A 26469-nucleotide genomic window follows, 5' to 3' on the forward strand; every position below is an offset into this window, starting at 1 on the left:
GTCTAGGAAGAGGGACATCTGGAATACCCTCCTAAGGCTGCTGCCCCCACAGCCTGGCCTGGATAATCGGCAGACAATGGTTGGATGGATGGATGGGTGTGCTCCTTTTACTGGAACACTTCTGTTTGTGTTAAAATAAACCTTTCAATGAATTTAGCAGATTTTCCTGTCAGATTAGGAGTCTCGCCAGTTCCACTTTTTCAGTCTCTTCCACCAAAGGATTTGGGTCAGGTGACCTTCGAATCCACTGTGACTCTACACTTAAAAGTTATCAGGGAGTAAAATTCTGTTAACAATTTCTGTCCCAGTCTTGTTCTGTGAAAATAAGGAAGGAAAGGACTGATAGCTTAACCTCAAGTTGGGTTTTTTTTTGTATTATCAATGTGTTGCACATTGACATCAATTTCAATTACATACATTACATTAATTACCTATAGGACAATTTCCACTGACTTATAAAAATCGTTCATAATCGTTCAACAGAAATTTTCAGAGCTGTTTACATTGTGATGTAAAGAACTATTTATATGTAGAGCTAAATATTAAGTGCTATCTACCATGAAGCAAATCAATGTGTTTGCCTGTTATATTGAATAAAAGTTTCCATCAAGCTCTCCATTATTTAGGAAGTTGCAGAGTTCGTGAGACAGAAACCAAGATAAATATCTTTACAGTCACAACCTCAAAGCAGAAGTGCACTGAAGACCATTAAAGTGGACCAGACGCCCTCCTAACAGCTCTCATTCAGAACTGAAGCAGGATTTTAGACATTTGTTCAGGATGAACAGAAAACCACTGGAGGAAATAGGTACTTTTCTAAATATTATAATGTTTATGTGTCTGCATTTCAGACATTATCTACCGTATCTTTTTATGTAGCAGGATGTTTTATGTTTGATAGTTCTGATGCTTGACAACATCCGAACACCAAAAGGGTTTTAAAATGGCCCTGGACATTATTTTGCTCAAAACAGAATGTTTTTTTCTCAGAGATAAGTGAGGAAGAAGCTTCCTCTCCTAACAGGATTGGGGGTAGAATGACAGCCAGCTCAGGTATGTTGAAAATGTCGCCAGCAAAACAAGATTAATTAAAAAAATAACAGTATCAAGTATAAAGCAATAAGTATGTTTTAAAAAGAAGGATTGTAGTTTGTCTAATGAGTTTTCAGTCTCTGCAGAAAAAGATTTTACTATGATAAAAAGTCACTGTTAAACAGCTGTTATAATAATATTAGAACTTTGTTTAACAATGTTATGAAGTGCTTGACAAAATTAAATAAAACCAGACAAGGCAGATACAATGAGAATAAGGCCAAAGGACATGAGCACAGAGGAAGTGATAAGATCAAATAAATAAGATAAAGGCCTGCCATAGTCAGACACAAAGTACCTATATTATCCAATAATACACCTTAAACATGAGCGTCTATTTTGATTAAAAGTTTCATTCATAAAAATAATATTATTTTCTGTATTAATATATTTTCCTAGATTTGCTGATCTTTTAAAAAAGAAATTGTTAACTCGAATTCTACAAGGGTCATATTATTTGCGAGCCACTTGATATTACATGTAGGAGTATCCAGTTACCTTCTAAAGTATACCTGCAGAGTTTAAACAGGTAAAGCCTTCTTTTCGCAGATCCATTGTTTTTTCTCATTACACATCACTGATTTCCATCCTTGGTCTCGGACAGAGAAGGCACAGTGACCTTCAGTAGGAGCTTCTGTCCATAAGCTGAAGGAAGAACATGATGTTTAGATCAAGAATTATAGAATATATGATTCAAAGTGTTTAAGAATGTGTCTCTTACCTTTGATTCAGCTCAGTTCCATCGATCCACTTCCATCGCCCATCTTCAACTCTCAGTCCGATCCAGTATCCATTCCCTCCTGTCCAATCCCAGCTGTAACCATCTATTGCGTCTTAACGTAGCATTAACAGTTATCAAATATTTAAGCATTATACTTAAATAATGGTCATCCTGACAACGTTTACACTGTCTCACTAAAAGAACAGAGACCAACCAGTAAGCAACTTGATTATGATATTATTATTGGTTATTTTTGGACCTAATTAATTGAATCTGATCATACCATTGTTTTTTGGGGGCAGTAGGCAGCAATACTCCACTGAGCTCTACTGGCGTTGAGCTCTTTCCAGTTCATCTCCATGTTTTGTATTTGTTCTGTTAAGTTGTTCCTCTGTCTCTTGAGCTGCTGGTTTTCTGCCGTCAGCTTTGCTTTGTTTTCAGAAATGACGGAGGTAACTACGGTGAAAGGCGGAGGAAAGTGTTGGTGATTTTGACTTTGTATCAAGGCAAGTTCTTTTGATACGAAATCTCAATAAGAAAAATGTTTTAGATGATCATAAACGACTTTAACTCCTGGGTTCACAGGTTCAGAACCAAATTACTCACCATCCTTAAAATACAAAATGTCCTCTTTGTGTCACAGAGGCTGATTTTTTTAACTAAAAAGTTCAAAACTTCAGATGATACAGACTTGATTTCTGTGAACTGAAGCCACATAAACAGATAAACTACAAACAACAAGCTAAGAATAAACTAATCTGAACTGACATGCACATAGAAGGTACTCACAGTAGATACGAAGGCCCATGATGACCAACAGTATCAGCCAACACACTGCTATCGGTGGAAGAGACCGAGTGAAGGAGAGAAACCTCTGGTCTGACAGAAACATAAGGATAAAGTAGAATTATTGATGATTTATTACAGTCAAATAGAGAACAAAAGGAGATGAGCTCTTAAATATTCACAAATTTAAATCTAAATCACTACTTCACATCATAGTTGACAAATAAAACTCATGCTCAACAATATTAGATGTATATGTATTGTGTTCAAAATGCACCTGGAGAGGCTGCCACTTTATACACAGTACGTACTGGTATATTAACATAGTCATCTTCTTTATTGATTTCCTCTGAAAGATAAACAGATCAAACACTAATGTTTATATGCAGTTTCACTCTGAATATGTGGTGCGCGCTGGAGGAAACATGATACAAAAGATAGATTAACACGCATTTTTCCAATATTGGGTGGCATCCTAAATTTAATCTAATGCTAAATTCTGTCATTTAAATGAATGGTGTGGTATGGCGATAGCTGAGTACCATCATTCTTTTTTTATACCAATTCATGGGTTTATGAATCATGATTGGGTTATTTATAATTGTTACATGATTTGATATGAATTAATTATTATTAATTAAAAATGCTAAAAGCAAAGATACTAGACTCTGATATGTAGTGTTGGAGTGCATGCATTTATTCAATCAATAAGTCATTATATATTAAATGAAGCATTCTTTCATTGTTCATATTGTTGATACCAGTCTGCCGCGCTCCAACACCACTAATTGTGTGTCACTAATTAAAGCTGATACAAAATGCAGCCTCTCTTATTGACTTGACATTTCAGTTAAACAAAACAAAAAAAACTTGTATAAAAATGCAGGCAAGAAAAAGACAAAAACAACAATGTGTGGCAGCACATTTATTAACAAGTGACAGCAGAATAAAATGTGAACTTTCTTCTAGATGTATAAAAACATCAGCCATCAGCAGATTCAACAACAATTCATCAACAGACTCTGGAACATTCTGCTGAGAACAAACGATGCAGCGCCCCCTGTTGGTTAATAAGTAGCAACAATATAAAATGCCACATGCTGCAGAAAACAGGAAACTGAGCAGTGTTGATGGTGCCTTTCATCAATCTGCTGATACACAAATTATAAACGTTGCATTTGTAACAAATCAGAAGAAAAACGTTATTAATAATTAACACTTTAGTGCCCCTTTAAGCCGGTCATGATGTCCATAGTCAGACACAAAGTACCTTTATTATCCAATAATACACCTTAAAGATGAGCGTCTGCTTTAAAGAATAGTTAACTTTATAAAAATATATTTTGTTTCTGTAAAACTAAAATCCCTAGATTTGTTTATCTTTTAAAAACACAACTGTGAAGTAGAATTCTACATGGTTTGATATTTATGAGACACTTGATATTGCATGTAAGAGTATCCAGTTACCTTCTCAAGTATAAAATATCATTAGTTCAAACAGATAAAGCTTTCTTTTTGCAGAGCCATCGTTTTTTCTCATTACACATCGCTGATTTCCATCCTTCGTCCTCGACAGAAAAGGCGCAGTGACCTTCAGTAGGAGCTTCTATCCAGGAGCTGAAGGAAGAACATGATGTTTAGATCAAGAATTATAGAATATATGATTCAAAGAGTTAAGAATGTGTCTCTTACCTTTGATTCAGCTCAGTTCCATCGATCCACTTCCATTTCCCCATCTTCAACTCTCAGGCCGATCCAGTATCCGCTGTCTCCTGTCCAATCCCAGCTGTAACCATTGATCACGACCTGATTTAATAGAAACAGTTATCAGATGTAATCACTTTTTTTAACGTATCAAAAACAAATGATTGCCAAGTATGTTACACATACAAGGTGTTTGGCTTGGTGATTGGTGCGTCACAATACAAATGCAAGTGCAATAGTAAAACACATAACTAAAAAATAGACAAAAATGTCAATTGTTCTTAAATTGTCAAGTGTGTATTTTAAAAGAAGAGTTGTCTCATCACCTTCTCCTGTTCAGTATGTACAACAACCAAATCTGAAATCTTTCCTCTGCAGTTTTCTCGAGCTTCTTCCCAAGTTTTCTGAAGAGAAGGAGGACCGTCATTAATCCCATAGCAGCTGGGCTTGGTGAATTCCCAGCCTCTCTGACAAGGATCACACTGTTTCACTGAAAGAAAAGAGATCAATCAATAACCATCTTCATTGTGATATTGTTATTGGTTATTTATGGATCTTATTAATGGAATCTGATCATACCATTATTGTTTTTGGGGCAGTAGGCATCGATCCACTGAGCTCTTCTGACGTTGAGCTTATTCCAGTTCATCTCCATCATTTGTATTTGTTCTGTTAAGTTGTTCCTCTCTGTCTCCAGCTCCTGGTTCAGATTCTCCAGCTTCTTATTTTGTGTTGTCAGGTTCTGGTTTTCTTCCATCAGCTTGCCGTCATTTTCATAAATGACAGAAGTAACTGCAGTGACAGACAGAGGACAGTGTTGGTCTCTGAGACTTTGTGTCAAAGCAAGTTCATTTATGTAACACATGTTGTGACAACCTGGATGTTATACCAGATCTCACCACCGGTTACACCCGGAAACACCCACTTTTTTGGACTCTACGCACCGATTCGCTGACAGTTTTACGCGTCAATTCAACCTGGACTACCTGAACGTATATGTGTCATTCAGGTAGCAGAAAACTTGCTTGAGGATATTTTTGTTTGGAGTACTTTTATGGAATGACATGGATTTTGGATTTCGACTGTAAAATAAGGTGTTTTTTCTTTTGTAACCACATTACCTGCACTGAAGGGAGACAGAAACCCTTGAGTGGAGTTTTGTGTTTGATTGGGTTTTTCGTGTGTGGGCTTTGGGGACTGTGGGATTTTTTGAGGGTTCTTGTCTTGTATGTGTAAACCTTAAATATAGTAATATTGTCCATCCATTTTCTGCCTTATCCAGTTAAGGGTTGCAGGGGTGCTGGAGCCGATCTCAGCTGTCAATGGGTGAAGGCAGGGTTCACCCTGGACAGGTCTCCAGCCTATCACAGGGCTGACATATAGAGACAAACAACCATTCACACTCACATCCACACCTACGGGCAATTTAGAGTCTTCAATGCACCTAAGCTGCATGTCTTTGGACTGTGGGAGGAAGCCGGAGAACCCGGAGAGAACCCACGCTGACACGGGGAGAACATGCAAACTCCACACAGAAGGTTGTCCAGCCCGGGAATTGAACCCGGGCCCCTCTTGCTGTGAGGCGACAGTGCTAACCACTACACCACCGTGCTCGTGTTCTTGTTCAGTTAAAATTGGGTCATTCAATGTGTGGGGTGTACATATAAACTGGATGTACAGCCTTTGTGACGGTTGTTTGGTATATAAAAAGATTATATTAACATAAAAAGCAACTGTGACTGACGCATCTTAAATGCCAGGAGAGAAACCTGGCTGGCACCCCTGACAAAACCACATCTCAGTTAAACTGTCACAATGTGATACAAAAACACAATAAGACAAGTGTTTTACTTGATCATAAAATACTTTAAATTATGGGTTCACATGTTTCCAAATTATCTTTAAAGTCACCGTCTTTTTAGTACAAAATGTCCTCTTTGTGTGACACAGAGCATTTTGTACTATAAAGGTTGTAACTTTAGATGATACACACTTGATTTCTCAGAAATGAAGTCACACAAACAACAAGCGAAGAATAAACTAATCTGAACTGACATGCACATAGAAGGTACTCACAGTAGATACGAAGGCCCATGATGACCAACAGTATCAGCCAACACACTGCTATCGGTGGAAGAGACCGAGTGAAGGAGAGAAACCTCTGGTCTGACAGAAACATAAGGATAAAGTAGAATTATTGATGATTTATTACAGTCAAATAGAGAACAAAAGGAGATGAGCTCTTAAATATTCACATTTTAAATCTAAATCACTACTTCACATCATAGTTGACAAATAAAACTCATGCTTAACAATATTAGATGTATGAAATGTATTGTGTTCATAATGCACCTGGAGGGGCTGCCTCTTTATCCACAGTACGTACTGGTGTATTAACATAGTCATCTTCTTTATTGATTTCCTCTGAAAGATAAACAGATCAAACACAAATGTTTATATGTTTATATGCAGTTTAAATCCCAATATGTTGAGCACACTAATGCAAAAGATGGATTTCATCATGAATTTCTACATTGGAATATTAATGGTTGACGGTTGACAGTTGAAGCATAAGAAGCAAAAACCAACAGTATGCTGCTACACAGAGAGACTGCTTCAAATACTTTAGGTTTTATTCTGAGAACACTTGGCTCGGTCGTGGAAACTGGCTGCTGCATTTATTCTTGATGACGTGCTGACGGTTAAAATATGAGACCATTCCATTTAGTATCACCTGCTGAGAACACACTATAGTCTGACTTTTTAAATATACTATTTCATTTATTCCCAATTTGGTAATACATTTAGCAAATTCTTTCTCAGTTTAGTCTGATCGTTTCCATTGTGTTGATCAGAGTGGAAACATAATTCCAAAGATGTACTTTTAAACAAATCTTTTCATTTTAAGCCCTTTCGATGTTTGGGGTGTTGTCAAATATCAGAAGCATCATGCATTGCCAACATACCAACATCCTGGTAAATAAAAAAACACAAAAAATAATATCTTACATGCAGACACATAAACATAAGAATATTATAAAGTACCTATTTCATCCATTGGTTTTCTGTTCATCCTGAACAAATGTCTAAAATCCTGCTTCAGTTCTGAATGAGAGCTGTTAGGAGGGCGTCTGGTCCGCTTTAAAGGTCTTCAGTGCACTTCTGCTTTGAGGTTGTGACTGTAAAGATATTTATCTTGGTTTCTGTCTCACGAACTTTTCTGCAACTTCCTGAATTTTGTTCCGACTCAACGAGAGCTTGATGAGAACTTTTATTGAATGCATGCATTTATTCTTGTTGACATGCTGACGGTTAAAGTTTGAGACTATTCCCTCTGGTATTACCTGCTGAGAACACACTATGGTCTGACTTTTTAAATATACTACTTACTTTATCCTTAAGGTGTTAACAAATTGGCTGATAATTTCTCAGTTTACTCTGAGCAAAAAAATACATTAAATCTGATTGTTTCCAGTTTGTTGATCAGAGTGGAAACATAATACAAAAGATGTAACTTTAAACGAAGTTGCATCATCCTCTGTTGAGCAGCCTCCACCGACATGGTGTCCAACTCACCACCAGGTGGAGAACAGTTGACAGCTCTTCGCCTCTCTTCACCCGAGTGTCCAAGACATACAGCCCCAGATCCAATGATACAACCACAAAATCAGTCTTTGGTCTAGGGTGTTCTGGTAACAAGTCCACTTATAAACTGCCCGATGCTTGAACATGGTGTTCGTTATGGCCGATCCATGACTAGCAAAGAAGTCCGGCAACAAAACACCACTTGTGTTCAGATCAGTCAGGCCAGTCCTCCCAATAACCCCTGTCCAGCTTACTCCGAAAAAAATATTGGCTTAATGTAAGTAATCAACAGGGGAAATTTCAAGTTGATATCTATTAGTTACATCTGTACCTTTTTATGATTTTACATTATTTCAACTCTAAGTTAGTTTTATGAAATAAAAGTGATCAGGTAGCTTGCTTTGTACCCACAATGCACACGGCTGCATGAACATTATTTGCTTCCTCAAATTCCTCTGAAACAGAATAAAAATTAAAAGCAAATGTTTCAATTTCTGCAGTAAATGAACCCTCATTTGTAAAATCCTACTATGTTGAGCAGACTGTTAAGATCATGATACATCAGATGAAGTAGAAAATGTATTTTGACACTTCAAAAGCATTTGCTGCTAATGTGTTTTCATGAAACTGTCACGGTTGGTGTGTGGACCCAAGAGTAGTACGACGAGGAGACAGATACAGTTCTGGAGCTTTATTTGAAGCTGAGAACACAGCAGACAGACAGGCAGGATATGACTCACAGTGGGAAACAGGCAAGGGATCAGGCAGACGGAAACCAGAGGAAGCAGAGGCTAATCGAACCTGGGGCTCTGGCAGCAAGGCGGGAACAGGAGCAGGTGGACGCTGCAGCCCAGCCAGGACGGGACCCGGGGAAGGCTGCGGCCCAGCCGGGACTGGAGTCGGCCGGAGCACCGACTGTCAAATGTATTTTGAAACATTTTAAATAGAGAACAAAAGGAGATGAGCTCTTAAATATTCACATTTTCCATCTAAATCACTATTTTACATCATGATTGACGAATAAAACTCATGCTTAACAATATTAGATGTATGAAATGTATCGTGTTCAAAATGCACCTGGAGCGGCTGCCACTTTATACACAGTACATACTGGTGTATTAACATAGTCATCTTCTTTATTGATTTCCTCTGAAAGATAAACAGATAAAACACTAATGTTTATATGTTTATATGCAGTTTCACTCTGAATATGTGGTGCGCGCTGGAGAAAACATGATATAAAAGATTCATTAACATGCTGAAGGTTAAATATGACATTTTAGTATTTCAAACCCCATTGGTACCAGGGTGTTGTCAAGCATCATATATCCCCAAAAAATCTAGACAACAGCACATAAATAGATAAAGTAGATAATGTCTTACATGTAGACATGTTATAATATTTAAAGTACCTGTTTGGTCCAGTGGTTTTCTGTTCATCCTGAACAAATGTTTAAAATCCTTCCACTTTGATGGTCTTTCGTGAACTTCTGCTTTGAGGTTGTGACAGTGTGGATGTTTCACTCTGCTTCTGTCTCACCGTCATGGACTAAAACATGGATCTGCTTCTAGATAGATAGCACTGAATAGTCACCTCTACCTTTAATATTCTCTATCACATCAGAATGTAGACATCTCTGAGAAAAAAATGGTGGTGTTTCATCACTTTGTTGGCCAATCAGGTGCAACATTTTGAAGTGTTTATAGATACGAAGAAACAGGAAACTTTGAGGAGTGGTCCCTTTAATCACTACATGCTGTTATGACACATTAAGGCACTCTGTTATTAAGTAGAAGAAAGCATGTTTAAAGTTATGAACAATTAACAGTTTAGTGTCCATAAACACATGATATTTTTTATTTAGCTCAGTTGATATCATCACACAGGTAATTCATGTAATGTATGTCATTGTAATCAATGTTTACACAGTCTCCAGTCAGGCAGGTGGTTTCTAAAGGAAGGAACTAAAGTCAAACATGCAGGAAACTTTGACTGTGTAACAAATTGATATGAATTCATATTAATAACTTGAACTTGAACTATCAGTCCCTTCATCTGGGACATGAATCATTAACAGAAATATACACGTTTGCCACCAGATGACTGGATATGAACTATTTGAGAAAGAGAGGAAGGAGGCAGACTTCATATCTGAAAATCTGCTGAAGTCAAAGGTTTGCTTTATGACAGACAGAAGTGTTCCAGAAAAGGGAACACACTCTGCTCCTTAAAATACCACGAATACAATGTTGAGCTTTTTAACAGCCTTCATCATGAACACATATTTATGCAACATTTTGATGATTGTTGATAAAATCCAATGCTTTGGTTGAGAAACATTTTTTTCATGCGCTGGTCAATTTTGAGATTTAAAACATATCAACTATCACGTATTCTTAAGTAATAATGATTAATAAACAAATCAATGAATGTTCACACAGAAGCTCAACATACCAAGAATCCATTAATCAGCCCGTATACCTGCTTACCTGGTGGGGCTGGAGCGTCTCCCAGCATGCACTGCATGAAAGATATAACAATATGAGCATGAGGGAACTTGTACAAATTAGGACCGTAACAGATTCTAACTTCATCAGCCCTGTTATGTAACATCACCAGATAAATGTTAAATTCCTCTTTACAGCATCCTGAATGAGGCTGTTCTTCCTAACTTGATTAAAAATGATTAACAATTTCAGGCAAGAAAAAGACAAAAACAACAATGTGTGGCAGCACATTTATTAACAAGTGACAGCAGAATAAAATGTGAACTTTCTTCTAGATGTATAAAAACATCAGCCATCAGCAGTACAAGTAAAAACTGTATAGATCTGAATACTTAATGAGAACAGACTCTGGAACATTGTGCTGAGAACAAGCGATGCAGGTTAATAAGTAGCAACAATATAAAATGCCACATGCTGCAGAAAACAGGAAACTGAGCAGTGATGATGGTGCCTTTCATCAATCTGCTGATACACAAATTATAAGCGTTGCATTTGTAACAAATCAGAAGAAAAACACATTGAAAGTTATTAATAATTAACACTTTAGTGCCCCGTTAGGCCGGTCATGATGTCCATAGTCAGACACAAAGTACCTTTATTATCCAATTATACACCTTAAAGATGAGCGTCTGCTTTAAAGAATAGTTAACTTTATATATTATTTTGTTTCTGTAAAACTAAAATCCCTAGATTTGTTTATCTTTTAAAAACACAACTGTGAAGTAGAATTCTACATGGTTTGATATTTATGAGCCACTTGATATTGCATGTAAGAGTATCCAGTTACCTTCTCAAGCATAAAATATTATTAGTTCAAACAGATAAAGCTTCCTTTTCGCAGATCCATTGTTTTTTCTCATTACACATCGCTGATTTCCATCCTTGGCTATGGACAGAAAAGGCGCAGTGACCTTCAGTAGGAGCTTCTATCCAGGAGCTGAAGGAAGAACATGATGTTTAGATCAAGAATTATAGAATATATGATTCAAAGCGTTAAGAATGTGTCTCTTACCTTTGATTCAGCTCAGTTCCATCGATCCACTTCCATTTCCCATCTTCAACTCTCAGGCCGATCCAGTATGCATTCCATCTTCCCCAGCTGTAACCATTGATCACACCCTGATTTAACAGAAACAGTTATCAGATGTAATCAATTTTTTTAACGTATCAAAAACAAATGATTGCCAAGTATGTTACACATACAAGCTGTTTGGCTTGGTGATTGATGCGTCACAATACAAATGCAAGTGCAATAGTAAAACACATAACTAAAAAATAGACAAAAATGTCAATTGTTATTACATTTTCAAGTGTGTATTTTAAAAGAAGAGTTGTGCCACCGTGTGTAACTGTAATTGTGTCATAAACATTCCCACAGTTGTCTCATCACCTTCTCCTGTTCAGTATGTACAACAGCCAAATCTGAAATCTTTCCTCTGCAGTCTTCTCGAGCTTCTTCCCAAGTTTTCTGCTCATCACCATTAGCGTTATTAATCCCATAGCAGCTGGGCTCGGTGAATTCCCAGCCTTTCTGACAAGGTTTACACCGTCTCACTGAAAGAACAGAGATCAATCAATAACCATCTTCATTGTGATATTGTTATTGGTTATTTATGGATCTTATTAATGGAATCTGATCATACCATTATTGTTTTTGGGGCAGTAGGCATTGATGCTCCACTGAGCTCTACTGATGTTGAGCTTATTCCAGTTCATCTCCATGTTTTGTATTTGTTCTGTTAAGTTGTTCCTCTTCATCTCCAGCTCCTGGGTCCGATTCTTCAGCTCCTGGTTCTGTGTTGTCAGGTTTGTGATCTTGCTTTCTAAGATAGTATAGTTTTGTGTCAGGTTGCCCAACTGGACCGTCAGATTGTTGTTGAGGTTTTTCAGGTTGTGAATGTCAGCCAGCAGAGTCGTTATGTTTTCTTTTAAGTGGTTCAGCCCCGTTATATCACTCTCATGACTTAATGTAGCAACTGAAAAATGAAAATTTGTCTTTTTAATCATGGTTAGAATATAACTTTGGTTTTGTCAACTATTTCCTGTCTGTCTAAATTCAGTTAGGCTGTTCTATGACACAGAGTGGGTGGTAAAAACATTCAGGGCTGGTTTGGGTCTGATCATGGGATTTGTTGACAATAAGAAAAATAAAGAATATCACTTGACTATAATTACTTTTATGCATAATGTATTTTTCAATCATTGTGGCTTCTGTCTTGAAAATAAAAGTCTCCTACAAATTAAATTATTCAATCGAATAAACCATTTGGAATATATGGAATAAATGGTCACACATTGTTTAACATAAAAAGTGTGTTTCCAAGAACCCTGTCTTATGAATTACTTCCTGTCTCCATACATTTAAAAAGTGATTATCCTGCCCAGAAATGAACTTTTTGTAACAGTTTTAGAACAAAATTACACACAGACATCAATAATATGTAAGATAAACTACCAATAGATACATAACTAATATTAAATAACAGCTACAGATAAAAACTGATACTGTTATTCCTTAAGGTTTGTCTCTTGTTGTATACTTACGGTAGACACCGACTGCTACGATGCCAAAGAGCAAAATGACACAAAAAATCCCCAAACAACAAGCCAGCTGTTGATAGTGGCGATATCTGTCGTTTGCTTTCTTGTCTGGCAAGAAGACAAAAGAAAATATATTATATATACAGCGGGTAAAATAAGTATTGAACACAGTGATGGATACTTTTTCCCTGCGTCATTCCATTTTATTACACATAACTTAATTTCTGAACGTATTTGTTTGGTTTTCTTTGTATGTATGGATTACTTGGGTTGTTTCCGACATCTGGTGAAAATGTCATGTCAATAGCACCTTTAGAAATATATTTAAGAAAAAAATAGTGACGTGTTCAATACTTATTTTACCCGCTGTATATATATCTATATATATATATATATAGATATATATATATATATATATATATATATATATATATATATATATTAACACAGGGATAGAATGTTAGTAAAAAGACATTAGTACAAAAAAGACAGAAAAAGCACCAAATTCATTTAACCAACTCAGACTTCCAAAGCCTTGTATTATAACAGTAGTATTCTAGTAGAAGTGGCTGTTAATAAGTTGCACTCATCCAACACTCTGTCATGGTAAAGAAAGATTAAAAAAAGCTCAAAATATATATATATTTTATTTTTACAGTTTACCATTTGTGTCAGCAGTTTGTTCAGTTGTTTTGATTTTCCCCTTCACTTCATCGTACACAGTTTCCTCCTCCTGTTTACCTGAAAGGTTAAAGGAAACATTCACATGGTTGATTATTGCGTAACTGTCTAATGACTTTTAAAGGGGGACGCCCCAGGTGAATGGGGTATAAGTTTATTTTAATAACTTTGTTTGTAATAAAATGTTGTATAAATAAGGCTATGAGTGATATATAAATAAACCCCTCTGTAAAACCCTTCAGAATATAGAGAGGAATGAAACTGTAAAGTTTGGTGTATGTAAGAGCTACTGAAGTGGAGATTTATGGATCAGAGTCTGAGAAAAAACTCATTTTAAAGATATGTTTTGTAAAATTACATATGAGGACATTACAGGGGAATAGGGTTACAAATTGAACTAATGGATATCACCGTGAATCTTCCCCAGTTGATTACATACATGAAGATAAGTTATATAAGTTTTTTCAAAATATAAGTTTAAAATTTTCAAATGAGTCATTATCTAAGGGTAACTTTTGGTGGATTTAGGAGAAATCTACACACGTAAATGGACAAAGTAGTCAAATAAACACCTGAATGTGTGTTTTTTACATTTTCTTACCTCTAGTCTGAAAGAAGACATTTTATGGAAGCCAAATAGACCAAATTGAACCATGAAAACAATGTTTTTGCCTGTAGCGTCTTGCCTTAAATGCTTATTCCTTTATTTCCAATCAACCAAAAAGATCTTGCCTCATGGTGATCGGTTTCATACCTAAATTCTATTATAATTACGTCATTTATTTGTCAACATATCACAGTTGAAAGGGGGAAACTCTGCCTTTTATGGTGAAAGCACAAAAAGCAGCAGTGGTCAGGTAGGACTGGCCAGTGTGGTAACAAGCTGTTAACGGGAAGTATTAAACAAAAGAGTAACATAAGTTGAGAACTGCAAGAAACATAATTGAAATGTGACCAGTCCAGTTCCAGGAAAGTAGATTTCTGAAAGCTGAGGACACAATCATACTTAACAGTTGAACATTGTGCATCTATATGTACATTTTTATGGGTTTTCTTGGTTTATTAGTTTATCTTTAGAACATCTTATCGGCACACGCTTACAACAGTTTACAAAAACAGCTTTTCCTCCTGTGTGCTGCTGATTCTTTGTCTGAATTCAACAACGTGTTTTTGTTCAAATGGTAAATATATCATTACATTAAATCAACATATTATCACATCAACAAAGATACAGTATAAAAGCAGCAGCCTGATACGTTTGAAGATATCCTCTCTTATATGCTGTGATTAAAAAAAGAAACTGACCTTCACGTGGAGCTTGTTTTTGGGATTTGAATACGACCGAAGCGTAGCTGACCTCCTCTGCCATCGCTGCAGTCGCTCTGTTGAGCCCTGGCTGACAGAGAAGTGCTGCTGTTATTCAACCACAGAGCATCCTAATAGGAGAACTGGCTGTTTCCTCTGTTCAGATCAGTCTATCACTCAACCTTCAAGTGAGACACTTCTGCTTTTGGTTTAGAGAGCGATTTGCATCCACCACTGTGAGCTTTGAACCTAGATTACAATATACAGTGTGTTATGGAAATATAATCTAATGAAAGGAAGTATAACAAACAGTGTGCATTCAAGAAGAAGACTGCTAATAGTCAACTTTGGACCTATGAGGATTGATTGGTGTCAGGAAATGTGATTCATACAAAACCCCACAAGAAACGAAACTCACCCAAGTGGCAATAGATTACTTTTATATCCTGAATTAAGAAATTTCTCTGTTTGGCAATCGGTGTCAGATCTCATCATCTAAAAAAACACATTCTCACACTTTAACTTGCTCATATAAAAGTAATTTAAGGGGAGGAGCTACAGGTGAATAGGGTAAAAAACAAACAAATATCTAATAGATATCACAATGAATTTTACCCAGTTGATTATGTACATTAAGATAATTATCTCTGATATATGTATGATATATTCTTACCAGCGTGGGCCTGTTGGAACAGCATGCAGGGCAACATGGGCGATATACTGCCTTTTGATCAAAATAATAGTAATTTGAACAAGGAACAAAAGAAAGCTTTAAAGCTTTCTCAAAGGCACTTGAACTGGTAAATGTGGGAAATCTAACAAATTTGTTGTCTTGTAACAACTTTCAAGCTTACTTGAACCTAATACACAAATATTTGAATCACTAGGAGCAACGGTAACAAAAAAGTAACAATCAAATGACGTTCAAGCACTGCAAGAGTGAGAGCATCATGATATAGCAGGATGCTGCAGTGTGAGAGACGCCCACTAGATGGAGATGGGCAGGTCAAGCTCTGATCTTAGAATGCAAGGCCTGTGAAATATATGAGACTTGTAATTAATATTTATCAATTATTGCTAACGTTTCTGTGCAGATACTGAGTCCCAGTTTGATGTTTGGTGTACATAAAGTTATGGTCTTCAGGGGAGGAGTTTAATCATTATCTAACTTCCCTGAATACACTTTTTCTCAACTTTCATTCCACATGATTGTAATGAGTCTTAAAATACATAATATCGTTCTCTGCGTCCAGACGTTATTCTCATCAAGAGGAGGTTGGAGGAACTAGATGGTTAGTTTCACTTGTCCTTGTCCACACTTTTAATTTCACTTCCCAGATTACTGTAATATATTTTTTTTCTCAGGACCAAAGACAATTTCTTATCTTGCCTTGATCATGACATTAAACTTGAAAGGACGATTAGAGGAGAACAATGGGTGCAAAAAATGGTTAAATTGTGATTGTTCAGCATCTTAAACTTCGAGGTTTCTTTCTATTTTGGTCTTTCTCTTCAGAGCGTCAGCTGGAAAAGTCCCAGTGGTGAAAGAGTTAACGCTAGAGATTACATCACTGCCTCTCTCTGCCCTTTCCCATCTCTTCCAGCCCTCCTACCCCTCCCTCCCCTTTCCTTTCCTCTCTCCCTCTCCCTCTCCATCCTTCCTCATCTCTTCTCCCCTCCCTTCTCCAGCCTGTAGTCTCCTCCCTTTTCCATCCCTCCTCCCCTCCTGTCCATGTGTCCGGCCCCTCCGGTATGAAAGGGAAGCCTCTTGCTGGCAGTCACACTACCAGAGCCTCACAGGAGCCTCTCTCGCAGAACAGACTCCCCCCACACACTGAGTCGGGCCTTGGACACGGAGATACAGTCGGCTGCCAAATCATAATCAGCTTCCCTCTGAGTGAGGCCTCCGTTTGCCAGATCAATCTCTGTTTTCTAACACTGACATGGAGCTCCAAAGTGTGCATAAAACCTTCCACCACAGCCACCTGGGGGACGAGAAGCACCAGATGCTGAACCTGAACGGACGCCTGGAGACCTACCTGGGTCGGGTCAAGCTCCTGGAGGAGGAGAACGCGCTGCTCGCGAAGGAGATCCATGCCTTGAGACGCAGCAATCACGGGGCCTCGACGCGAAGGGAGGGCCTGGAGGAAGAGCTGTGGCGGGCGAGGCTGGAGGCGGACACGGCCTGGAGGGACAGGGTCCACATGGAGCTGGAGGCCTGTAAGGTGGCAGAGGAGCTCCAAGCCCTGGAGCTGCAGAGGCAGAGGGAGGCTCAGGCCCAGGTGGAGGCCAAGAAGAAGCTGGAGCAGAGCAGGAAGGAGCTGGAGGAGGAACAGCGGGCTCAGATCTGGCTGAGGGAGAGGGTCGGTCAGCTGGAGAACGAGATGAGGCACCTGATTCGAACCCATCAGGAGGACGTGGCCCACTTGGAGGCCACGTTGACCCGGTCCAGAGCCAAAATGGTACCCACATTCTCTCAGAGGAGCAACCAGACACCTAACCTCCTACAGCTGGGGCAGGAGTACTCCGAATGGGCAACCAGGGCCTGGCAGGAGGCAGCCGAGGCCCAACGGGGGCAGTTAGAGCGCCTCGAGGAGTCACTCAACCAGGCCAGGAGCCGTTTAACCCAAGTGGACCGGGAGAAGAGCGAGAGCCAGCTGAAGCTCCGAGCCCTGGAGAAGGAGATCCAGTCAGCTCACGACGTCAGGATGCATCTGGAGAAGACTGCAGACCAGCAGGGAGACCGATACAGCCAGGAGATCCAGCACCTCCAGGTGAGAGAGGCACATCCAGTAGGGAAGTTCCAGATCCTACTCATGTACCTGTAAACAAACCCTTTTATAAAGCATGGGCTCCATTCTTTAACTACACAAAGGCTGCAAATAACAAGTGTTTAATTCTTGACTAAGCTACTTTTTTAAGACAAGGATAAACTGTTCACTCTATAAAAATATGAAAAAGACAAAGGCTCATCAGAACTAATCAGAGCTCAAAGTGTGGCTTTAAAAGAAACTCTCGCCCTTATTCGATTAGGAGGCCTAAAATGAATGATCACCGTTAATTCATGTTGTCAATCATTTCAGCATTAAAATAAGTATATGTATATATACATTCATGTCATCCCTCTATCCCTCTGTTAGGCAATCAATATATACTGTTTATATACTGGAAATATATTTTCAATACAAAAGTTCTGCCATTTGAAAAAATGATGCAAATTGGGGAACTTTCCTACAGTGTTTGACGTCTATTTGTGCATCTTCACACACAGACGCGGTCTGAAATACTGAAGTGACAAACCACAGTTCAATGTGGCCAGCTGATAATACGCATCAGCACAACATTGGTCACCAGATTTTTTTCCTTTCACTCTAATGCCCACATGATACATATTTTTTAACTCTCTTGTCTTGGCTGATAGTCAAGGCCTTTAGAAATATGCCAGATGTCCCACTGAAGGCTTTAAGGAGCATTTGTGAGTTCCTCCCCCTGAGGCTTTTCTCCCCCAGTATGCTGATTTAATATTCTGATGGAATGAAAACACACCGGTCTGAGAGGGACTGGGGGACTCTGTATTTATAGGATGGGGCTGTTGGGATTAGTTCTGGGTCACAGTGAGGTCTGAGGGGTGAAGGACCCAAATGAAACACTTGTGCAGCCCGCTCCCAGTGTCGTCAAGGGCGACAAGCAACAAAAAGCATGGACTGTAATAATTTGCAAAGCTAATAACAAACCAGTGTGACAAGTCAAACCTAAAGCCCATCCATCCATTAACTTCAACCCTTTAGAGACTGGGGGAAACCTAAAGTGTTAACTTTATAATATAACAGCATAACTTCTTTTTCTATTTTTACCCAATACACTGACCGTGAGAATGCATTCTTACCTTCTTCTTTTTTTTAACGGTTTCCTTGTCCTGTTGCACTTCCTGTTTTGGCAGGAGCACTTAGACGGCCTGGAGGCGGAGAAAGAGGAGCTGGGCCAGCAGATCGGCCATCTTGTTCTAGAGAACCGAGGCCTGCTGCAGCAGAAGGCGTCTCTGGGCCTGGAGGTCTCGACCTACAGGTACGCTGCACCGCCAGCAGCTGTTATACCTTCAAGGAAGTATCATTTTTAGAGAACCTCTCAAATACGTTTGTCACTAAATCAGAAAAAACAAGGACATAGATGAAGACCATCATTACCGACTTGTTTATCCCAGCATGCATTGGGTTAAATGAGGGTAAGGGGGGCATATTACATACTCTGACTTTTCAAAGATATGAGACAAAGTCCTTGAGCAAAGCAGTCACCATCTCTGCACCCTTGAACATTTATAAATATGATTTCCATGGGACATATTTAACCTAGCTTAGCATAAAGATATTGAGGAAACAGTTAACGTGGCTCTGTTTAACATGGAAAACTATATCTGTCAACGCTCATTTATTTATTTATTTTTTATATGTAGGTCTACACAAACAAAAATGTTAAAAAAAAACTGTGTGGCACTACTCTAATCTGTTGCTCTTAAAAACAGGGGAAAGTAGAGTCTCATAAGTGTAAGTATATGGTCCATCCATTCACATCTTTCTCTTAACACTTTCTTTGCGTCCCAGGGGAATCAGATATGGAGAGTTGGTTGTTTGACCTCTTCAGATATTGACTCTTCTGACATGTAAACTTTATATCCTGTTCTTCCTTTTTCCTATTGTCTTTAAAGGTATTTAAGGACATTTTTCCCTTGATCATGACATTAAACTTGAAAGGACTCAATAATAATATTGAGTGAAATGGGTGAAAAATAGCCACTATCTATGATACGACTATTGTTTTCATCATTGTTGTTTAAAATGCAACAGCAGAAGGAGTATTGCTTAAGTTTCCTGTTCGTGTTGACTTTGACTTTTCGTAATAAGGTGGGTTTTTTGTATCTGTCTCATTGCTGTGAAAAAAGGAGAAACGTTTGCTTCACACTGTAATGTAAATTATTCAACTTTGAGCATTTAAACATCAGGGTGGATGATCTAAGGAACTAATGTGGTTGATGTCAGACAGGCGTGGGATGAATGATGCATTTAATAATCTTTAAAGTCTTTTAAAAGATACAGTCACCAGGTCTTCCCTTGTGTTTGCTAATTAATTGATTATTTGTCAATTTTGTTAAGCGAATTTTTTTTTGTTAAGCAATTTTTTTTTTTTAAACTGAGGGATTTGCAGCATTTCTTTGACCTATGTGATAGTAAACTGAACAAATGTGGGTTTTGGACTGTTGGATGAACAAAACAAGCAATTTGAAAAAAATTAATTGTCATTTTTCTGACATATTTTAGATTGAACAATTAACCAGCTAAAGAAAATAATCAGCAGAGTGATTGATAAGGAAAAATAATCGTCAAAAGTTGACGCCATATTAGTAACTAGCTTCCAGGGTAGCTGAATAACCATCACAACTCTTTTATCTCTGATGCAGACGATAAGTTTAACCCATTCTAATGCTGCATCGAATAAAAGAGCCGTCCACAGCAAGTGCAGCCGTCTGGACTAAAAGGTCAACTCATTGAAACAGCAGCCTCTGATGTCTTGGATGGAGTAATCCATTATGGAGCTCTAGAGTGGCGTCTCTCCTTTCCACGTCTCCCCCCTCCTCAAAATATTGACCCTCATCCTCCCAATTTACGAGCTATGGGAGTCTAGAGTAACATCAGAAGGGAGCCGGAGGGGTGAGGAGAAACTAGAGGACAAACTTCAATGTCATCCACTGCACGTGAGACTGTTGTTATATCTAAATGTGTTTCAAAATTGTATTTACAGACACAAAAAAAATGAACGGCTAGACATGCAGCTAATTATATGATGCGTTGGAATGGAGGCTGGTGTTGGTCCACATGTGTGAATGGAGACAGTCGATTAGTGCTGCATGGGCTGCTCATTATATATGCTGTCATCATGTGTGTCGGTGTGCAAAAGTGTGTGTGTGTGTGTGTGTGTGTGTGTGTGTGTGTGTGAGGGATTGATGGCAGAGGTGTGTGCGCTGCAGATGGCTCCTCAATGGATGGCCTTTCCTTCATTACCATAACAACAGACTGCAGCATGGGAGCAACAAGAGTCACCCTTCACTCGACTCCCCACCCATCACTCTGTGTGCAGAATCACGTCGGCTTTTACCCGTTTATCACTCGTCTGAATATTACACATCACCATATTCACGTTAAGTGTTTAAAAGCTGCACGTGTGTCACCTTCTTCTCCTGTTGTCTGTCTCTACAGAGCTTTGCTGGACGGCGAAAGCCTCAGAGGAGACATCCCTTTGATAAATCAGCCAAGAAACGTTTCCATCACAGGTAATTAAAGTAAAACAATATTAATACATCAGAACAACGTCAGTGTGTATAAAACCTCAAAATGCCACATAAATCCTCTCCTTTATCCCCACTCTGCTTTGTAAGAGAATAATTCCACTCAGCCTAACTAAAGCCCCTCAGAGTGGGGGACATGTTTGATACAGTTTGTAATCGCATTATTCTTTCTGGGTGGGGGGGGGCTTGGCTAAGGGAGCTGACGTAGGCACTTTAGGTCCTGTAATGCAAGCCACCTAGTCCCCAAAGGTTATTGAGCCATATGGCTTTGCTTTCCGGTAACTTAGACAACGGTGAAAGGAAATGTCGATCAATACCTCCCCATTAGTGTCCAGCCTCCACTGAGAACATACATTTTACTAATGCTTTTGGGGAGGCAGTACGTTAAGAGTACTAGGGGTGAGTTGAAATACTAGTCAAAGCTGTGTGGAGATATCAAATATCTAGGATACTGTATACTTGGCTGAATTGTGATATGGGAATTGGTTTAAACTCAAGAGAAATCAATCTCATTATTATTACAGTAGCTTAGTTCATTGTGTATTCATGAGCTCTGCTCTTGTCCTCCACAGATGCAGTTTTCAGTCCTTGGGGGGTTAAAAAGAATTACCAGACCCAGCTGTCTGCTGGCCACAAGACCACTTCCCTCTCATCTGTCCGTGGCCTAGCAGGGAGAGGGCCAACAGCGGTTACGACAACACCAATCTGGAGTAGAAAACCTGTAACTCTTTCTAACACTGCAAAGATCTCCTCGAAACCTGACGCAACAAAGTCAGCAACTTGGGAAACCCCTTATCCCAAAATACTGCAGGATGGAGCCGTTGAAAATTTCCGACCCCAGGAGGTTCATGAGAGAGTCACCTATGCTGAGCCTCTTTCACCTCCCAATGAGCAGGAGGCTGAAACAACATCAGGGGACAAAGAAGGTGAAGAGGACTGGAACAATGTTGGTGTGAAACCCCCTGAGGAAGATCCAGCCCTGCAGTCAGCTGTCAGTTATCAGGTCGAGTCCGGCCTCAGCACTGAGCCACCGTTCAACAAGGAAGTTAGTCAGCATCAGTTTATGACACCCAACCTTACACCATACCATGTCAGAATGAAGGAGGAGCCCTGTGGTTTCTCAGATGAATCCGATACGGATGCACCTTTGGAGAAACCTGTGGGAAAAGAAGATATGCAGGAGCTGCATGCTCCCATTGATGCGTGGACAGAGAAAGAGTTTGTAGGCAAAGAAATAGAGCATGTGCAGGAGGAAACGTCAGATTCTGAAACAGAGGCGGTGATTGAACCAAACTTTGATTCCAGGACGAATAGTCCAGAGTCTGAATGTGAGCCGAATGAGTTCAGCCGAGGTGAAAACATCTCAAAGGAGGATGCAGCTGAGATGAGGGATGAAATTAGCTGTTCTATATTAGGAAGAAATGAGACGGATGTTGAGGATAAGTTGTACCCTGATGGAGAAGAGATGGATACATGGGATAGTGTAATAGAGAGGAAGGTGGATCTGAAGACAGATGAAGGCATGAAAAAGGATGAAGAAAAAGGACAACACGCTGAACCAGAGGAAGATATATCAGCAAGAGAACAAAAGCATGAACAGAGAGAAATTAGGTCTGATTTTGCCAAAGATATACAGCAAGACAACAATGAGGCGTCTTCAATGATGGACACACAAGTAGATGACGATGGACACAATGCTGCTTTAGACCAAGAGCACGCACTTTTCCCTGACAACGAAGAAGACGATGAAGAGGAGGATTCTCAAAATGTCTCCGTGTCGTGGAGGACAGAGCTGGAGAGCGACAGCTACGCTCAGGAAAACACTCTCGCCGACACTCGTCCTCTGATCCGATACAAGAGCGACGATACCGACGGCAACGTTCAGGCGTCACACATGGATGAGAGCGACTCTAGTGAGGGGGAGCAGGACAAGAAGATCGGAGAGACGGGGATGTGGAGCGAAGGCAAGTCAAAGAGATTTGGAACTATGGAAGATCTGTGCGAAGAAGTGGAAGGGGAAGCGCCGGATGAGGAATATAATCTGGGATATACTCACATCGTTGGACATGGTATGACTGTAAGTGAAGGGGCTAAACTGGTGAATGCAGAAGAAATGATCAGAAAAGTCAGTGAAGGACATTCGGATGTAGAAACTGAAGAACTAACCAAACCCACGACACCCAGAAATGTGTGCTACGATGAGGAGTTGGAGACGGATCGACTTGTGGAACAGGAATTAGAAAACCTAGCCACGGATAGCTACAGCGCTCAATTTGCACGGCAGCAGGTCAGTGCGAGCGAGGAGATGCTACATTGGCAGGGCAACTCTGTCGAGCAAAAGACAGAGCAAGAAGCGACTTCCTGCACAGAGCCTGACGTGAGAGTAAACCAGCAACTCGCATCTTCCACTAGAATTACAGATCAACATTACGAGAACCGGAATTTCGGTGATTCGTCAGTGGTAATGCCTCAAGCAGACACTGTAGCGTATGAGGACGTCCAGCGTAAAGATCAGGAGGCGATAGATGCTCCAGAGAAAAGAGAGGACGAGGATGAACACAATGCGTCCATGGTGACACACGCCGATGTTACAGAAGATCACTCCAGCTTTAACGACTTCATTAGCAGGCCTGATATGGAAGAAACCGACAACTCAGAGGATCCAAACTCTGTGTTGCAGGTAATAGCAGATCAACAAAACCTGCAGGATGTGGCTGCCCTCACTGAAGTGAAAGAAGTTGCACCTGGGCAAGCATCAGGCGTACCTGAGGAACAACATGTTGCAGATCGCAAAGAGTTTCCAGAAGCTCCAGAAACAGCTGAATGGGAAGTTCTAGAGAACCCAGGAGAGGACTTTGAAATTGGAGATCAGGGTGAAGATTATCAAAAATGCGATAAAGTGCCTGAATCAGCTAAAAGTTATCTGCACGATGACGGAGGCTCTTATGAAGGCGTTATTACTCGAAAGGTGGAGACCCTTGAGATTTCCCCCGGCAGTGTACCTGATGAAAACAATATCTTTGTGGTGAAGGACTCAGCTGAACTAATGAACACAAACGGCAAAGACAACAGCCTCCATAGTCTCTTTAGCTCTGGCTTAACGAATGACTTCTGGGTGTCCTCCATGGAGGCCGGTGCCACCTATCAGCCAGATGATGCCTGTAATGAAGCATCTGAGCAAACCAATCAGAATCTAGGGTTTGCTGAAAATTTGGTTTGGGGAAATTCAGAAAATGTGGTTAACTGGAACTCCAGGGTGGACATTGACTCGTCTAAAGCCCTAAAGGCTAAGAAGGAGCCGGAGCAGATGCATTCAGAGGTGAAGCAGGTGTTGTGTAGAAATGTTGTTGAGGGGGAGTTGGTTCGTTCTGACGAGTCTGATGTTGAGGGTGAATCCTGGTCGTCTGGGGAGGAACCGGTATGAAAAGTAGCGCGAAGTTTGAGCTAAACCAATTTTAGATGTAATCAGTGTAAGTCAGTAAAATAACGTTGTCCGTATTAAACGCATTTACTATTAAAGCCAAGTCGTGCCTTGGTGCGCACCTCAGTGGCGCTAACCACCAATGTGCCAATTCTATCTCTAAAGACGCCGAGCACTCGTTACCTTAATCTGACATATTTGATCAACAATTGTTTTTTTCTATCCTTATCGTTCAAACTCTTTCAGTGTGCATGTAATGTAGGATGGTTTCTGCATGAGGGATCAGCATGAAGACAAAGAAGAGCAAAGAATGTCATTTGAAAGTCAAAGCGTTATTGATTACTGCCTAATCCGATTTCACTGACTGATGGAAATCAATGAGACCAGAAGGGTAGGATTCCTCCTAGAGCTGATTGGTTGTAGAAGGTCTAAAAAAGCAAACTGTTTGTATTTAATTGGTCTGTACTCAACAGACTTTTTATTTCCATCTATAAAGTTTATGATGCGGTACATTTACAGTTCATAATAAACAGTAGATTCATGAAATGCTCCGAGTCTCTTTTTTGGACCAATTGTTTTCTTTGCTTGCACAGTGCATCTCAAACACTCACATTAACAAAGTAGGTGTAAATAATGGTAAGCAAATCTGTTTATTGTGTTTTTTATCAGACCACAGACTGGGTTTGTCTTCTGCAAAGCTAAATGAAACTCATTCAGACTGATCGTATAAAGAGTGCTTAAGGGATGATGTATGTTTTTGTAGGCCAACAGGAAGTTAGCATCACACCGTTTCCTACAAAAACATTCTTCAATTGGATTTTGAATTATTGCAGAGAATAAACTCTGTGGTAAACAAATTAAACTTACACATTTTATTCAGCAAGATAATCTTCACAAATGAAAACCACGTTTATGATTTTTTTTAAGTGTAATTTAAAGGCCAGAAGTAAAAACTAAAGTTAGGCTATAAAGGAACTACACCAGGTCACATGACTTCTCGTCACCACCTTCTTTTGACATAAAATGAAACCCAAAACCACCAAGAAACACATGGCTTTGAGATGAGGGAACTGGATCTGAGAAATAGTGCATGCTACTTCCTCCTGCACTATTTTCAACAGTTAACATTTCTGGTGAATTTGTATTTGCATCCTGTTATCCTCTGTTTAGCAGATTAAAATTGTTGTCAACTCAGTGATGGTCTGAATCCATTTCATCTTACAATCTTACGTAAGACCTTTAATGCCACAGGTAACACTTTATTTAAGGGTCCATCATATATAACAATGTCCTGTGTGTCTGCCTTTGTGTCCTGTGTCATTTCATACAAATTTTTACTGAGAATAGAGATAATGTTTTATTGGTTCACTTCAATTTATTGCTAGTGATACCAAGACAGTCTTTTAGTCAGTGCACCACAGGTCAGCTGATTATGCAAACATGTCTGCAAACAGGAATGCAATCCAACATTTATGGAAAACTAAATTTTCTAATAATACAGCATTCATTAATTCATATTAACTGGGTATAAATGGAGCCATTTTTTTCAAGAAAAACATTTATAAAATGAAGCGTAACCAGGGGAAATTGTGGAATATATTATGCAATAACTTTGCTGACAACATTTCATGAGAAGGCTTCTCTCAGTAAGTAAGGTATAGTAAACGTTATGAACGTCCTCTAAAGCTGTTTAAGCTCAGACACATCCACAAGACAACGTCACGACACCTGCTGCCATCCAGCAACATTCATGTGTGTGTGTGTGTGTGTGTGTGTGTGTGTGTGTGT

General features: G+C 39.4%; 2 protein-coding genes and 1 pseudogene across 5 annotated transcripts; 1 reads left to right on the forward strand and 2 right to left on the reverse strand.

Moving 5' to 3' along the window:
• Positions 1–3831: 3831 nt before the first annotated feature.
• LOC129110038 (C-type lectin domain family 10 member A-like) lies at positions 3832–10415 on the reverse strand (annotated as a pseudogene).
• A 366-nt stretch (positions 10416–10781) lies between these two features.
• Positions 10782–15048, reverse strand: LOC129109600 (CD209 antigen-like protein C). 4 transcript variants are annotated; one of them, XM_054621701.1, is made up of 7 exons: positions 14924–15048; positions 13601–13678; positions 12941–13045; positions 12040–12372; positions 11787–11950; positions 11409–11515; positions 10782–11333 (listed from the first exon to the last, which is right to left on the reverse strand). In XM_054621701.1, the coding sequence occupies exons 1-7, from the start codon at positions 14985–14987 to the stop codon at positions 11210–11212; spliced, it is 975 nt and encodes a 324-aa protein (XP_054477676.1). In that variant the 5' UTR covers positions 14988–15048; the 3' UTR covers positions 10782–11209. The 4 variants fall into 4 exon arrangements, with proteins under 4 accessions (XP_054477676.1, XP_054477678.1, XP_054477679.1 ...); XM_054621703.1 differs by having other exon boundaries at positions 12040–12219; positions 14924–15042; XM_054621704.1 differs by lacking the exon at positions 12941–13045 and having other exon boundaries at positions 12040–12219; positions 14924–15042.
• Positions 15049–16724: 1676 nt separating this feature from the next.
• On the forward strand, positions 16725–25376 carry nes (nestin). Its single transcript, XM_054621506.1, has 4 exons — positions 16725–17697; positions 18864–18988; positions 21172–21245; positions 21833–25376. Exons 1-4 carry the CDS (start codon positions 16867–16869, stop codon positions 24682–24684), a joined length of 3882 nt encoding a protein of 1293 aa, XP_054477481.1. The 5' UTR covers positions 16725–16866; the 3' UTR covers positions 24685–25376.
• The last annotated feature ends 1093 nt before the right edge of the window (positions 25377–26469 follow it).

The sequence above is a fragment of the Anoplopoma fimbria genome, chromosome 20 (assembly GCF_027596085.1).
Source record: "Anoplopoma fimbria isolate UVic2021 breed Golden Eagle Sablefish chromosome 20, Afim_UVic_2022, whole genome shotgun sequence".
Taxonomy (NCBI): domain Eukaryota; kingdom Metazoa; phylum Chordata; class Actinopteri; order Perciformes; family Anoplopomatidae; genus Anoplopoma; species Anoplopoma fimbria.

Bases quoted from the DNA above. Each gene is read 5' to 3' on its own strand.
- LOC129109600 (XM_054621701.1), bottom strand. From the start codon at position 14,987: ATGGCAGAGGAGGTCAGCTACGCTTCGGTCGTATTCAAATCCCAAAAA. The intron at 13,679-14,923 runs GTCAGTTTCTTT...TTAACCTTTCAG, and splicing joins AAAACAAGCTCCACGTGAAG to GTAAACAGGAGGAGGAAACT. The intron at 12,373-12,940 runs GTAAGTATACAA...TTCATTTTTCAG, and splicing joins CGTAGCAGTCGGTGTCTACC to TTGCTACATTAAGTCATGAG.
- nes (XM_054621506.1), top strand. From the start codon at position 16,867: ATGGAGCTCCAAAGTGTGCATAAAACCTTCCACCACAGCCACCTGGGG. The intron at 17,698-18,863 runs GTGAGAGAGGCA...CTGTTTTGGCAG, and splicing joins AGGAGATCCAGCACCTCCAG to GAGCACTTAGACGGCCTGGA. The intron at 21,246-21,832 runs GTAATTAAAGTA...TGTCCTCCACAG, and splicing joins AAGAAACGTTTCCATCACAG to ATGCAGTTTTCAGTCCTTGG.